Genomic DNA, 16,031 nt, shown 5'->3' on the forward strand with positions numbered 1-16,031 from the left:
CAAGGATATCGAAAGTGCTGCATATAAACCCCTGATGCACCAAAGATTATAGCCAGAGACGACAGCTTGTTTTTATTTATATATATATATATATATATATGTATGTATATATATATATATGTATATATATATAAATATTATACATACATATATATATACACAATATTATACATATATGTGTGTGTGTGTGGTGTGTGTGTGTATATATATATATATATATATACACATATATATAAAAATCTAAACTGGAACATTCTCCAGCCATGAATATAGCCATTTAAAAATTTTCAAATTAGACCATAAAATTCATCAGTTACTTTCAATGCATGGGGCTAATCATACAGACTCCATGATACAGTATTTCACATAAATGGATTACTATATAACCTCCTTGCTGAGAAGGAGATCCCAAATGCTATTGTAGCAAACCTCCCTCAGCATTAGAGCTGAACTGAAAACTACTAGACACCACAAAGATGCATCATCTTTCAATAACCTAGCTGAGATTTTTCCACTAAAATGGCTGCAGCAAGCTGCTGAGCATCCGTCACGTGAGGGTTTTTCTTCATAACAATTCTCACAAGATCAGGGGGGAAGATGTTGCACAGGTTTATGTAAATCTTCTCCCTGGTGTCTTGATGCCTTGGAGGGTCTTGAGGGATTCCACAGTAAGGTACACGCCATGTCTGGTCCTGCTGTTCAGGTAAGCTTTGGAATGCAAATTGCTCATAACATGGCTGCGTGGGGTTACTAGGCAAAGAGTAGGTCTGACGATAGCTGTACGCATCAATTCCGTAATTTGGCCTATCCCAACTTCCAAGCCCGTCCTGGCCAGAATATGGCTTTCTATGTCTTAATGGAGAACTATCATATAAACGTGAATCTGAAATGCTGTCTATTCTTGTGGACAAAAGGGCTCTCCCCAGATGCATGGTCTTTGAATGCGCTGGACTCTGAGATGTAGAGTAGTCGTTTGGACAACTAGAACGAGCACCAACTGTTGGATGCTGTAGATGCACAGCCATGTATGGAATTGGAGGTTTGTGGTGATGCTTTGGTTCTTCATGACTGTAACTTTGCACTCGTGTTAGAGGCTCGTGGTAGCTCTGTAAGAAGGGCTGAGAGTTAAGGCGGCCATGGGGGTGCATATGTTGGCACTTCAAGTTCTCTTCTAGCTGTGGATCAGGCGAACTCACGTAAGAGCGATCGCTGTAGCCCACATAGGAATCACTACTACCACAGCTCACACTCCCTTCACTACTGCAGTCAGAAGCTACAGAGCTAATCCTGTAATCTGTGTCCAAGGAGAAGCGCCTTTCAGGACTACGTGGACCAGATATACTTAGATTTGAATATGCATTCAGCATAGAGTAATACCCTGCATCCACAGGAGACTCACATTTTGGATACTGATCATAAGGCATTGGTGTTCCGTGATTTTTGGTTGCCATCATCACCGTAGGATACTGTCCCTGTGGTCTTTGATCCTGAGGTGGGAAGTGAACTGCAGATGGAAGGCCGTTGACTAAAGGTGCAGTACTTTGGGGTTTTGCAGCAGAGGAACTTTGTATACTAACTAAAGAAGGTACAGACCTGGTTTCCAATTTGTTTTTGGTGGGAAGCTTTTCCTCCAAGTCCTGATAGGCTTGAGTCCTTATACTAGGATCTGATTGCCTCTTTGGAGCAGCACGCTTCAGCTCAGAAGTGCCATCATTCTTAGTGCTACAGGGAACGCTATTGCTTTTTACCAGTCCTCCTTCATTTGTAGTTTTGGCAGCTGTGCTTCTAGACATGGCACGAAGTTCATCAGCTACAGATCGCTGAGGCTGATTTCCTCTTTCTGGATGATAGTATTTGCACTTGTGTCCATAGGTACATTTCTTCCCTATTAATACAAACAAAATGAAATAAAAACATATCAAAATCCGTAATCATTGCACAATGGAAATGGCCTTAATTTAAAGTTACTGGTGATCTGAAAGATCCTGCAAATGTTTGTGTGTCTCATGGTGTGAGATCTAAGATCTACTTTTTGTAGTATGGGAAAAAGAGGTGGTAGTGCTCTGACAGACAGACCACTACTGCCAGCCACGTTTTGAGATGAACACAATGCTGTACAGCAACATATTTGTTGTATTGTGCCAAGGAGATATACAAGTGGGAAACTTAATGCAAAAGTCCCACAGAGTCATAAGATGTTCAGCTCATTCAAGATGGTGTGCCTGCTAGAATGCTCAGCAACTAAACTTCAGGCAGCTCAATCCATTTTGTGGAAGAGAACTTAGACATTTTATGGCCTGAGAATGTTAGAGAAGGTCTTTCTGGATCCTGCAGAATTTAGGTGCTGCTTTGGATCTCCTCCTACTAACCATTAATAAAAGCTTCTCCTTTAGTTCAACAGGCAGGTAAAAACATGCTCCTTAACCAGCATATGAAGAAAATCTTTTCAGTTTCCACCAACTCCAGTGCTCAGCATTTTGAACATTCAGAAGCTAAGACAATGATGTGAAACCCCTGTTTAAAAGTTGGTATTTTTTGATAGTGTTAAAATAAAGCAGGATCATGGTCCCCAGTCCCAGTAGTAAAGAAAACTGATTAGTCAAATTAAATTACCATACGGACACGGTTGCTTCTTGTGTTCTGGTACAATAGGCTTCTTTCTAAGAAAATTGTCCAGACTTGGGCCATGGCGGCCAAGAGGATCATCAGGAGGCATAAATCTATGAAAAAGACAAAAAAGTGTTACGGAAATAAACAGGCTTTTTAATAATCCTCATGCAAACATCAGAATCTCATGACAGAGTCCCCACACCATAACCTCATATACTAACATTTTTAAACCTGGGTTATTTGAGATTTAGGGTATAAATCAGAAGGTTATTCTGAAAACAGCTGCAGCTCTTGATGCTACTGTACTGCAGCTGTGCAGGACCACATTTCTGCTGCAGCGACCGCCCACAGAGGTGAATCCCAGGAAAAGACCATGTGAACACCCTAAGCCTGCTTCAGCCATCTACATTCTAGTCCAGCGGACTGCTCTGCAGCACAGCAGGACTGCACACAACCCATCCCTAAACCAGTAGTGGTGCAGCAAGACAGGCATCAACTTCTTAAACTGCCACAACTTCTTAAACTGCTTACAAAAATATGCTGTTTGTCTGTACCATAGGCTCTTTCATCAATATTTAGGCACATGATTACAAGTGCCTGGCAAAGTACTAAGTCACTCCCACTACAAGAAGCTACTGGTAGTAACTGCAGTTGATATTTACGTCAAGTGTATGAAGATACCATACATGGTATCTGAGCAGATGGTTGGAGTAAAAGCCTCCTGAGGGTCCTTTCATCTGAGTTGTTCTATGATTCTACGATTTAGGAGTCTAACCACACGGCACTCAAAAATATTGGCCTAGTATATCAAGAGAATAGGAATCCTATACCTTAGAATACATCAGATATACCATACACTTTGACATACATCAAAAGAGGAAAAAAATTTAGAATAAAAAGAAATAAAGAGATTGTTACGGAAAAGCTCTGGCAAGAAAGAATTCAAATGCTTTTAATAAGAACACCAAATCTATGATTGACTAATTCTTTTATTTTCCTAATATATAACTAATGATTTGGGTAGAAGCAAACAAATTCCTACAAGTCTTCAAATTGTCCCTTTCTCAGTTATTTTAGTGGCATGTACAAAGACAGAATGACTTACTTGTCATTAACAAACGAATACATCAGCAAGCGTTCATCTATGAACTTCTTCCATTCTGGCTTTTCATTAGCTAGATCCCTGTAGTTATCATTAGAAACAATGATGCCATCTGACTCAAAAGCCAACTTCACTATAAATCGGTCATCATAGCATACCACCCTTCTTCCTTGCACTCGACGGGATGGCGTAAACACAAGAATCTTCTCCTTTTCTAATTTACGCAAGATTTCTTGGTCTACAAGGATTAAGAAGCAGAAGTTAAAAAAAAAAAAAAAGAAAGAAGAATACGTTTGTTTGATCTCCAAACATGTTACATTTGAGGAAGAAAACCCAAGTATTTAGCATTAAATGCATCTGAAATAGTTACAGTCCAGCAGAAAGCACTGGATGTACGATATTTGAAGTTAACAGTCAGCAGTCAACTGGTAATATTTTCCAAAGCAAACAGACAAACAAACACAGCTCAAACAACAACCCCCTTCCCTGCAAGCCCATAACCCCTCTACACCATTTCTAGAACAACACAGAGGACTTTGTTCACTCTGCTGTGGTTAAAAGAAATATTACTTATTAAAATGAAAACTTGCATAGTTTTCATAAAACTATGAAAACTTCCTTTGGGTGAGAAAGAAAAAAAAAATCCCTTTATTCTTATTGGACATTTCAATGAGTAGGAGGCTATCTCCAATTACAGTCAAGGGTCTCCTGTAACTGAACTCCTTGCTAAAGACAGACTTCTTCCATCCCTGTGTGACGCTCACCAAGAAGCAGCTTCTGAAATAGTTACAGTTGCTCATATTAACAGAGCTGCTTCATAAATTTTCCCCATCTCTACTGCACACAAGGACTAGAAAACCTATATCCTGTAAAAACACTCAGGCTCTTTATAAAGTTTAACAGCCTCCTCTAGAAAGACTTCTAACGTCATCTTGTAACCAAAATACAGAAAGAAACAGCAAGAGCAAACAGGTTTTTTGGTGATAGCAACAGTTTAGAATGTATTTTTCCTTGAAGGATATAAAATTTTGTATATAAAATCATACCGAATCCAAACATTTTTCTCTCTAAATCTGCTAAATAAGTGTATTTAACATTTTGTATAGTTCCTTCTTGTTCTACAGCATTCTCTCTTTCTCTACATGAAATCAGAAGTTCCCAAGGAGCTTGGAAAGCTGAGCTCAGATTACTAGTGAGGGTGATTTGAACCAAGATACTGGATGTAGCAGCAGCACACCAAGGGCTGGAGCACATATCCCCTTCTGTCAATTCTGCCAGCCGTCCCTGTCCGCAGAGCAGGTAAGTTATAAAATGAAAATAAATTAAAAAACAGGCAATATCTGAAACTGCAGAAGATATCTGCACAGTGAATACAACTCCTGGATTTTAGTAATGGTTTACATCTCAAGTAACTCAACTGTTTCGTAGCACAAGAAACTTGACAGGGAACATCATTTCCATCTAAAAAAAGACTCTAACGTGAAGTGCATTAATGTTACACGTGAGCAATATATTTGATATACACATTTATCTGCTTACTACAAAAATGTAAGATTTGAAATCCAGTCACTTTGTATTCATTTTCCCCCTTTGTAATAAGAATTTGATGGATGATGATATTTTTTCCCCACTAAGAACAAAATACCCTGTCAAGTTTAGATGAGTAGCAAACAATAAAAAAGATGCTTTAGTCTAAAAGGTTTTCTGCAAATATTCAGTTTAGAACCATCCTTATTTTAGTCATCTCAGACTTCAAGTGCGATTCTTTGGAAATGGACTGTCAGCACAATTTATTTCACAAGACTAGCAGCAAACAGGCTCCCTCCATCTTGATACAACAACTGAAGAACCTCTGTTTTACAGAGGGTACAATAACTAAGCTTGGTTTTCCCTCTATTTTCAAGGTCCATAATGACACTTGGCAAACTCATTTTTCATTGCTAGGGAACTTGCCAATGCTAAACTAAAGCTTCTTGTTTCTTGGGTTATAGTTTTATTTATTACATTTGCAATAATCTATAGTAAAGATTTATCGGAGGAGACAACAGCTTTCCAAATATTTTCTTGCATTAACAAGGTATGTTCTAGTAGCAATCAAGCAAAAGAAATGAAGTATTGTAAAGATCTTACCCAGGTCTTTGGAAATGCATGTGAAGATCAAAACATACTTCCATTTTCTTTTAGAAGTTATAGCTACCATTCTCATAAGCCTTTTTTCCCTAATTAAAGGCAGCCATGTCCTCAAAAAACAAAATAAAACAACCCCCCTCTCCAAAACCTACTAAATTCATTTTTTTTTATTCCAGAATTGTCCTCTGCCTAAACTTTAGGGTAGGAGAGAGGATGACCCTCTAGCCTTCATAAAAAAATATAAGAAATTTGATAAAGAAATAGATACCTCACTATTTTTTTTCCTGGATAAACATATTTAAAATAAAATTCCCCAAACTTCCTCACTTGTTAAAAGTAATGATTGAAAGGAGAACCTTCTGTGGGGATAATTCTATTAATTCCAAGTATATGGCACAGTGATTCACTGCAGGTGACCAGCAGACAAATAAGTCTGGGAGAACTTACTCACCACAAGATTAGTCAGTGAATCAAAAACCAAAACCTCCTCCCTGCCAATACACCATAGGTATAACAGTTTTTTAAAATAACAGTTACATTCTTCAAGAAACAAACAGTAATGTTCAGGGAAGACTTATGAGGCAAGCAACAAAGGAGGTTTTGAGCAGGGCACTGTTTTGTCTTCCTCCTTCCTGAAGACTGCAATGAAGTTAACACACCAAAAATACTTTTTATTATAAATATTTTCATTTCTAAAGATGTGTTCATTTGAATAGTACCACTCACGCTGTGCAAGGAACAAAATAAACCAGTGAAAGCAAAACCAAGCTTACCTGTGATAAGAGCATCAGGTCTTGACTGTTCTTTCCTCCATGCTGGCACAAACACTGTAACATCCTTGTGGCCTCTTTCCAAAAACCAGTCTACTGCCAATTTTATTCCTCGACAAGAAAATACTTCTTTGTTCCCATGGCTGAAACACACATTAAAATTCTTAATTACATGGCTTTGATTTTGTAGGATAAATGCATATAAATGGAACATAGCATAACATGTATCTACGCATTTGAACCTTGCCCAAACACGGCCATCCCCTGCAAAATAGTAGAGACCAAAGACAGAGCAAGCACGAACGAATACGGAACCTGCCCGAGTCTGCAATTTGTGTATGCAGCTTCTACAAATAGGGCAAATACAAGCAGAGAGAGTTAAAAATTCTTGAATGCGTTATGTATAACAGGCACCATGGAAACCTGACGAGGCAAAACAGTAGGCCTGCGATACTGATGTGAAAGAGTGCGATTTGTTTAGGAAAGGCAGGTAGATACACTGAATCTTTGTGGGCAATGGCAGTAGGGGAAAAGAGAGTAGAGTCTTTCCAGTGGGAATCTTCCAGATCCCATACAAACAGAGGAGGAAATAGATGAGAGCAACTCCAAGCCAAAGGAGGTGGCAAGCACTCTGCAAGACAGATTAGACAAACTGTCCAAAAATCAACAAGATCAAATCAAACTTTTGCAAAATACTGCAGTTAAGAAAGAGAACTTAAATGCACATGTAAAAAAAATGTGGAGAGACAGAAGTCCAGTAGAATATGATCAGACACAAGCAAAACAAAAGATGCACATCTGTTAGGCAATAACTGTCTGAGGTAAGACTAGAGATGCAATTATTTCATTTTCCAAAGGCAGATGATTCCTCAGCTGACTTCTTCATCCAGTTCTGGGCAACACATATTAGGAAAGACACAGATAAACTGGAAAGAATCCAAAAGAAAGCAAAACAAAATCTATGGGAAAGGTTGTAGGAAGAACATCTATTTAATCTGGGGAGAAAAAAAAACGCAGGCTGTGCAGGAACAAGACAATCTTAAATACATAGGATGTCACTAAAACAGAACAGTGATCGATGACTGACTGATTCCACTGTGTAAGAGCAGAGAGGTCAGCTTAGCCTGCACGAGGAATAGTTAAGCAGTGTATTATAGAAGGTTTTCTAACTGAGGAATGTGACAACCTGCCTAGGGATGTTTTGCAATCTCCTCGTGGATGCTTTGAGGAATGAGTGCGACAGCTCTGCAGGGGATGGGCCACGTCCTGTCTCAAGCACATGGAGAGAACAGAATTTTTCTCTGCGGTCTCTCTCAGCCCCACAACTCTGCATAGCAGAAAAGGCATGTTGGCATGGCAGGGGCCCGTTACTTTTCACTTGCTTGTCATGTACAGCATGCATAATGCTTAATCTGCTTTCCAGAAAAGTAAGAGATACTTCTTGGATCAAGTAGTGATTTGTAAAAGGCACAACATGATGAGGACTAGACACATTGATCCTGAAAGTTCCTCCTACTTGCAGGTTTCTAGGTGAATAAAAACAGTAGCAAGTTATTTTAAAACTCTTACTTTTTTTCAGTAGGATCATTTTAAAGTACCTGTTATTTCCAGCTTCCTATAATACAGCATTGCCTATACATTTCTTGATACCTTGAGGGATCTTGTGTACTTGTGAAATGGATGAAGTGCCACAATAATAGTGAGAAAAAAATAATAAAAAAAAAATCAGATTGCAGAAGCCTACAAAGAATATGGCACATACATGTGATTTAAATGGATAACTATACTACATCCTGTTCTAAAGATACTGGAGACAGGACCTGGAAACATAACCACACACTAAGATGCTGCAGTCGTTACAGACTGCAATAATCAAAGTTTGTGGATTTTAGCTGGCACAAGGTGCTCTAAAGATAGTTTAAGCCTATCTGTGTTAGGGTTATACTAGCAGCAAGAGATGTAATTATCTTGATAATCTATTTAGCTTTGATTATAGCCCTCTGCAATAATACATTCTCTGTTTTGTACAGAAATGGGTAATATATTATTACAGTGTAATAACACTGCAGTAATAATAAAACACAGTAACACTTTTTTCTAGGTACAGTTTTATATTATATGTTTATTCTTGCGTTTGTTTGGCTGAAAGAGCAGTAACTTTGTGTATTTCATGATTTCCCTGGAACAGGAAACCAAACTACGCATGAATAGACATCTGAAATGGGCACACCCACATACATGGACAAAAAAGGGCCACCAGCGTTCCCAGCCACGGCAGGTCACAGGGAGGTGTCATCGGACAACACAAATGCAGGACATGGATGCACCCAGGACTCCACAGGCAGGCTGAACATGACATTTTTATTTCAGATGAGCAAACTGAGGTTTCCCCTCTATGTGCTTCAGCCTCCCTTGCTATAAGGCCTCATTTGCAATATAAACATATTGTAATACTTTTAAAAACAGTTGAGAAGAGGTTGCTCCAGCTACCAGTCAAATTCCAGTGAAACTGCTCTACTGTTATTACTCTAAACAATCTCTATGGTTTCAAAGGGATAAAACCTCTTTTTGCTCCTTACAGTGAACATAGTTTTTGTTATACTGCATTTTAGAAACAGAATGTTTCCTCCTCTAAATCTGAGAAGTAATTTCTGGAATGAAATCCTGGCATCACAGAAAGAAATGGAAATTCCTTCCTATTGCTTTCCATCAGGTCCAAATTCTAGGCATGCTTTTAAAGCCAAAGGGAGGACCAGGCAATTCAGTTCTCTGGTTTCTCTCTCACCTAATATAGATCACTAAAATCTTTTCATCTAGAACATAAGCGTGAAATACATTTAATCTCTATCTGTGGGTATGTATAACAGAAATGGGAAATACATTAGAATGCATACTAACTTTTCTGCACTGCTGAGCAAGGAGATTTATACCTGACATAAATCTTCACGTTTTTTCAGACACATGCCTAAACTGGTGAGCAGTGAGAAAGTCTATGAAGACACGTCATTAAAAATTGCCTTTTTCTTCTGTATTGTTGCTATGCAGATTTGATGCTCTCTTTCTTGCAGCCTTTCCGCTTCATCAGCTTTATGATACATCATATGATGAAAAGATTGAAATTATGCTTCTTCCTCTGACTTATTTTTCCTTCTGATTAGCTGGAGAGAAATGTTTGTACTTCTTTGTCAGCAAAGATATTTTTAAATGTCTCTTCCTAAATATTAGAAATATATGAATGCTGAGAGTGGTCAAGATGACAGGCAGTAACACTGAGACACTGGAGCATTCTGCTTGCTGACTATATTTAATCTACAACTGTGATTGGAAAGGTAGATCAAGAATACTCCTTAAGATCTAGTCCACTTTCATACCATACATGAATTTTTTTTTAAATCACCATTTTTATATTTGGACCATTGATAGCTGTGGTTTTATTTTTAAATGAGAACAGTAGTAGTGCAGTGCTGAACACTTCCAGAGCAAAATCAGTGAAGCATTTTCTAGGCTAGCAGAGTTAGTAGTGTGTGGTAAAATAACTGATGAGAACATTTGCTTTTTCTCTGTTTCCTTCCTAGCCCCCAGACTAGATTTTCAAGTAACTAAATGGTTGAAAGAGTTGTAGTATGCTTCTAAAATGCTGATTATTACAATACTTGCAGGACTTCAGGAGTGCTCTTATCCAATATTGAGACCACCACAGAGTTACTAAATTTTGAAAATTACAGAATACTTATATGCTTATTTTATAATGGCAAGAGACATCAGAGTTGAGGTCTAAAATAAGGTCTGCTGCAATACATATGCAGGTGTTTATTCAATGGAAATCTGTTACAGTTCATAGGTAAAAATGTATTGATTAAAACTAAGAACAGAACTAAAACAGGTATCAATGTAATCATAAATAATGAATGATAAGTCAATCTAATGATAAATTTAGAGAACTGCTAAACTATTTTCTTCCATCTTGTCACAGAAGGAAAATAGTGTTTGGTTCATAATATAGAAATATAAGAATTTCCATCCTAGATCAGATTAGTGACTCATTAGCCTAGCAGGCTTTTTTTTTTTTTTTTTTTTTTTTTTTCTTTTTTCCTTTTAATGCTAACCTCATTTTTTTTTTTTTTAAAAAAAAAAAAAAAGTTCCACAAGTTTCCTAACTACAGTAATAATTTGTACCAAAGCATTTCTCAGTAACCTGGGCCTTCTACTAGTCTTGCATTTGTTCCTCATAAATATGTTTTGGTGGAAGTGTGAAGCAGATATAAAAAGAAGTTATACTCAGAGCTGCCAGTAACAACCAGCTTCACATGATCGTAACTTGTTGGAAAAATACTTTTATCTACTCCTTAAAGTGACTTCTCAAAATAATTTAAGAACTAGGTCAAAGTAAATGCTGTATGAGATTGCTAGTGCCACTGGAAGATGAACATCTGAAATGAGTTTCTAGTACACATCAAGCTCAGCACCACAATTTGAGAAGTGGCTAATGCAGTTAAACTCTTACAATACACTTGCAATTAAATTGTTAAATGGAAACAACATCTGGCATAGATAAGACAAACCAAATCATCTTTTGATTGACACCGCATGGAGTAACCTACAGTTGTGGCAAAACTTCAACGCAAACAGGTATCAGAAAACATTTAATTACCACCAAATGATGTGCCTCACGGCTTGCACATGGGGACAAGACTCAGTGGTGTAAAAGGAGATGTTTAATGTTGGTTTAGGCACCTTTGGATACTTGGTGCATCCTCCAGCCACCACTCCTGAATGGCATGGAGGTCTCCCACTGGGACAGTGGAGCCGAGGCACAAGCTTCAGATATATCTAAAACATCCGGCAGCAGGAAAGGCTGGGCACGAAGGCTATCACTACAGTGTGAAATGTCTTTCTGAAGTGGGAGCACATTTAGCTAAAACAATAACCGAAACCAACACCTTCCTCTTCCAAATAAAGTATGCAATGATTATTTCAGGTTGCCTTTTCTTTGTGCAATGAAGCACTATCAAGTACCAATTAGATGTACAGGCCAAAATTTTCCAAAATGGGAGATTAAAGTTCACTATCTAAATGCCTTTGAAATCCTAAGGGTGAGGTTTTCTGTAAAACCGAATTATTCAAAACACAATTCATTGGTTTTAAGCTACAAGCTCAAATGGCATGTTATCTGTACATAAACTCAAATGGCATTGGTTGCTTACATCATTCTGAAGGTGGTTGTCTTAAAAAAAAATCTAAATACAGCAAGTATGATATCTGGTTATTTGCTTATCAATGGTGTCTTTATGTTGTTCTCATGGAAAGCACAGCAACAAGGTTCTGGACTTATTTTTTGTTTAGAGTATGTTTTCAGCACAAAATTTCTCAACAGCAGTACCATTATTGAAAATCTGACATTCATTCTTTTTACTGTTAGTGAAGAAAGTTTAAAGATACCCATGGTAGCCACTAAAAACTACATAAGAGAGAGACAGAAGCACACAAATGAAATAAATTTTCTAGTTGTCTTTGCTACTAACTGCTCTGTTCCTTACTCCTTGTTTCCTGGTGGTAAAAGCCTGTTTTTGATACCAGCAAAAGAAGTATCATGACCATCTCATAACTAATTTTAGGTAATTTTCAGAGTTCCAACCTTGCCCTTCAAAAGGGCAAGCAGAGGAAAAGGACTGTCAGATATGCTGCAGAACTTTTCTATTCAGAAAGAACTCAGGAATAAAGAGAAGTCTTGAATTGAAGAGTCAAGAAAGAAGCTCAAAAAGCTTGCCTTGGCTGCTTCTTCCAACTTGGAAGGTGGGGGGGAATCCTACGGAAAGCAAGAGTTTCTTCTCTTATAATCTGTCAAACTTGAGGAAAAGAAAATGACATTATCCTCTCTATTCCAGATTGGTGAGGTTCAGCTGAGGAATGTTGGGATCCATGAAAAGTAGGTCCAAGGCTACACAAGAGAACAAAGAGATGGAGTGGTGATGATCTGCTCTTATTGCATGGGCAAAATGCACTTCTTTTGCCTACCTCAGCTACACAAAGGGAAAATATATGGTAGCTTGAACTTCAGCAAAGAGGCACACAGGACTACTGTTGACTGAAATGTGTTTGTTATCCCTGTAGTATCTACACCGTGAAGTTTACACTAAATAAGGTGTTGAGTGCCTTAAAAAAAAAAAAAAAAAAGTGTTGATGGAAAATGCCTCTCTTGCTCACATGGGCAAAGGTTTTAGATTAAGATTTTTAAATTACAGTACCATCTACATGCAAAAAACATTATGTAGCAGTGCTAAAAGTGCACCGTTCTCTGGAATGCCAATATGCATGATTGCTCAAGTAGGGTACAACTGAATCCTAGGTTCCTATCATTTAGTCCCACTTCCAGTTGTGTACCCACTTTACCCAGTTGTGGGTAAATGTATATCAAGCAGTCTATGGATGCTCTAGGGGGCTGCATAATTTTCTGTTCAGCTCTAAATGTAAGCTTATATATACAAAAAACAAACTCTAAAAATATTCTAACAAAAAGATTTTGTGTGTTATGTTTAAACATAGCCAATTTTCCCGTTCTGTGAAAGGATTAAGTCAACAATATGAAAACTGGAACAATGTTTGAAGCATCCAACAGAAACTAAATGGCAATTCTCCAACTCACGGGCTGCAAAAGCCACCTTTCTGCCATTCAGCTGAAAGAGGTGGTTTGTTTTGTTCCTTTACACTTTAACTAGTTCACATTATTTAGCCATTATGGCAGCACTGTGAAATACATAAGATACATTTGATTAACAGCTTTCAGTTTAAGGGACCAATAACAAGTAATGCCATCCCTAAGTGTAACAAAGGTTTTCCAAGCTTACTGAAAGACTCCTAGAGTAATCAAGATTGTCTTTATTATTTTTTTTATTACAGCTTGCCAAAGAAGCTTTTCTAGAACAGGATTAGTCACCAGACAGCGTACAGGCTGGATCTGGTTGGCCAAAACAAGTTATTCTAGCCCAAGCAGTGCTCTGTGCTGTTCTTCACACTCCAGGAACTCACAAATCTACCCACTGTCACTTGACTGAATGCAACTAGTTACACAAAGATGCACATCCAGTCATGTCATCAGACAAATCCTTCCTTCCTTGTGTCAGAACTAACTGTTCTCCCAACCACAAAGATGGCTGGTTTCATCTGCAAGTCCAATAGCAAACAATCTTTTTGAAGATGAGGTCTTTTTCAGACAAATAGAAGAAACCTCACATTCACAGGCCTCAGTCCTCATGGGGGTTTTTAACTACTCCAATGTCTGCTGCAGGGACAACACAGCAGGGCACAAGTAACGGTGGAAGTTTCTGGAGTTCACTGATGACAACTTCCTGACCCAGGTGATCAAGGAGCTGATGAGGACAGGTGATTTGCTGGACCTCATATTTACAAAGAAGGAAGAACTAGTCAGAGACGTGAGAGCTGGGGGCAGCCTTGGCTGCCGTGACCATGAGCGAATGGATCGCGAGAGAAGCAAACAAGGCAAGTAGGATCGCAACGCTGGAATTTGGGACAGTAGATTTTAGCCTGAACAGTGATCTGCTTGGAAGAATCCCATAGGATAGAGTCCTAGAGAGAAGACTGGTTCAGGAGAGCTGGTTGACTTTCAAAGATTACATCTTCCAAACTCAAGATCTGGTGCATTTGAATGGACCAAAGTCAAGCAAAGGTGGCAGGATGCCAGCACAGATGAACAAGAAATTTCTGACTAAACTCAAACATAAAAAAGGAAGTGTACAAGAGACAGAAGCAGGAACAGGTGACCCAGGAGGAATACAGGGAGGTGCTGACCACACCTGCAGGTCTGGCATTAGAAAGAAAACAAAACTCTCTTGGAGTTGAATCAGGGGAGGGAGATGAAAGGCACCAAGAAAGGCTTCTACAAATACATCAGCTGCAAAAGGAAGACTACGGAAAATGTGGGCCTGTTGCTGAATGGGGCAGGGGACCTGATGACAAAGGACCCAAAAGGCCAATGTACTCAGTGCCTTCTTTGCCTTGGTCTTTACGGGTAAGGTTTGCTTTCAGGAATCCCAGGCCTCTGATCCTCTTGGGAAAGTCTGAAAAAAAGAAGACTTCTCCTTGCTGGAAAAGGATCAGGTTACAGAACAAATAAACCAACTGCATATCCACAAGTCTGTGTGCCCTGAAAGGATGCACCTACAATGCTGCAGGAGCAGGCTGCCATTGCAAAGCCACCCTCAGGGAATTTTGAAAGGTCATGGCGATCAGGGTGGGGTTTCCTGAGGACTGGAAGAAGATGACAAATGTCTCTCCTATCTTCAAGGGCAAGAAGGAAGATCCATGGAAATACAGGCCAGTCAACTTCACCTCAATCCTTAGGAGAGTGTAAGAGCAAATCCTTCTGAAAACAATTTCCAAACGTACGAAGGATAGAAGGACGAATGATAGCCTTCTACAATGATATGACTGGCTCAGTGGATGAGGAGAGGAATAGATGTTGTTCACCTTGACTTTAACAAAGCTTCTGATGCCATCTTCCATAACATACTTGTTAACAAACTGATGAAGTACAGATTAGATAAGTGGACAGTGAAGTGGACTGAAAACTGGTTGAACTGCAAGGCTCAAAGGGTTGTGCTGAGCTGCATGAAGTTCAGCTGGAAGCTAGTCAACACTGGTGTGCCCCAGGAGTTGATACTAGGGCTAATACTGTTTAGCACCTTCATCAGTGACCTTGATAATGGGGCAGATATCACTCTCAGCAAGCTTACAGAGGAGACAAGATTAGGAGGACTGTCAGATACACCACAGGATTGTGTTGCCATTCAGAAGAACCTCAACAGACTGGAGAAACTGTCCAGCAGCAACTTCATGAAGCTCAACAATGTAAAATGCCACATTCTGCACCTGCAGAGGAATAAGTCCATGTAACAATACACCCTGGGGCTGATGAGCTGGAAAGTAGCTTGCAGAAAACAACCTGGGACTCCTGGTGGATAAAAATTGTACAAGAGCCAGCAAAACATCTCTGTGGCAAAGCCAATGGCATCCTGTTGCCATTGGTCACAGATCAAGGGAGGTGATCTTTTCCATCTACTCAGCAGTGGTGAGGTCACATCTGGAGTGCTGTGCCCAGTGCCAGGCTTCCCAGTAAGAGATAATGATTTACCTGAGCAAGTCCAGTGAAAAGCCACAAAGATGATTAAGGAACTGGAGCATCTGTCATACAAGGAGAGGCTGAGAGCTGGGATTGTTTATGCTGGATCTTTTCAATGTGTATAATACCTGATGGAAGGATGTGAAGACAGAGCCAGACTTTTATCAGTGGTGCGCAGTGAACAGATGAGAAATACAGGATACAGGAAATTTTACTTGAACACAAGGATTTTTTTTTTTTTTTTTTTTAATGGTGAGGGCAGTCAAATACTGGAATAGGTTGC

At 39.0% G+C, this 16,031-nt stretch overlaps 1 protein-coding gene across 3 annotated transcripts in view; it reads right to left on the reverse strand.

Moving 5' to 3' along the window:
• Positions 1 to 257: 257 nt before the first annotated feature.
• The window catches only part of ZC3H12C (zinc finger CCCH-type containing 12C), a 37,577-nt gene continuing 21,803 nt past the window's right edge, over positions 258 to 16,031 (reverse strand). For all 3 annotated transcript variants that reach the window (XM_062577433.1, XM_062577417.1, XM_062577425.1), the window contains 4 exons: positions 6,616 to 6,755; positions 3,716 to 3,950; positions 2,614 to 2,720; positions 258 to 1,885 (listed from right to left, as the gene is read on the reverse strand). In XM_062577433.1, the coding sequence (XP_062433417.1) occupies positions 489 to 1,885; positions 2,614 to 2,720; positions 3,716 to 3,738 (1,527 nt within the window). In that variant the 5' untranslated portion in view covers positions 3,739 to 3,950; positions 6,616 to 6,755 and the 3' untranslated portion in view covers positions 258 to 488. The remainder of the gene's footprint in view (positions 1,886 to 2,613; positions 2,721 to 3,715; positions 3,951 to 6,615; positions 6,756 to 16,031) is intronic.

Source organism: Rhea pennata, chromosome 1 (genome assembly GCF_028389875.1).
Source record: "Rhea pennata isolate bPtePen1 chromosome 1, bPtePen1.pri, whole genome shotgun sequence".
NCBI classification, from domain to species: Eukaryota; Metazoa; Chordata; class Aves; order Rheiformes; family Rheidae; genus Rhea; species Rhea pennata.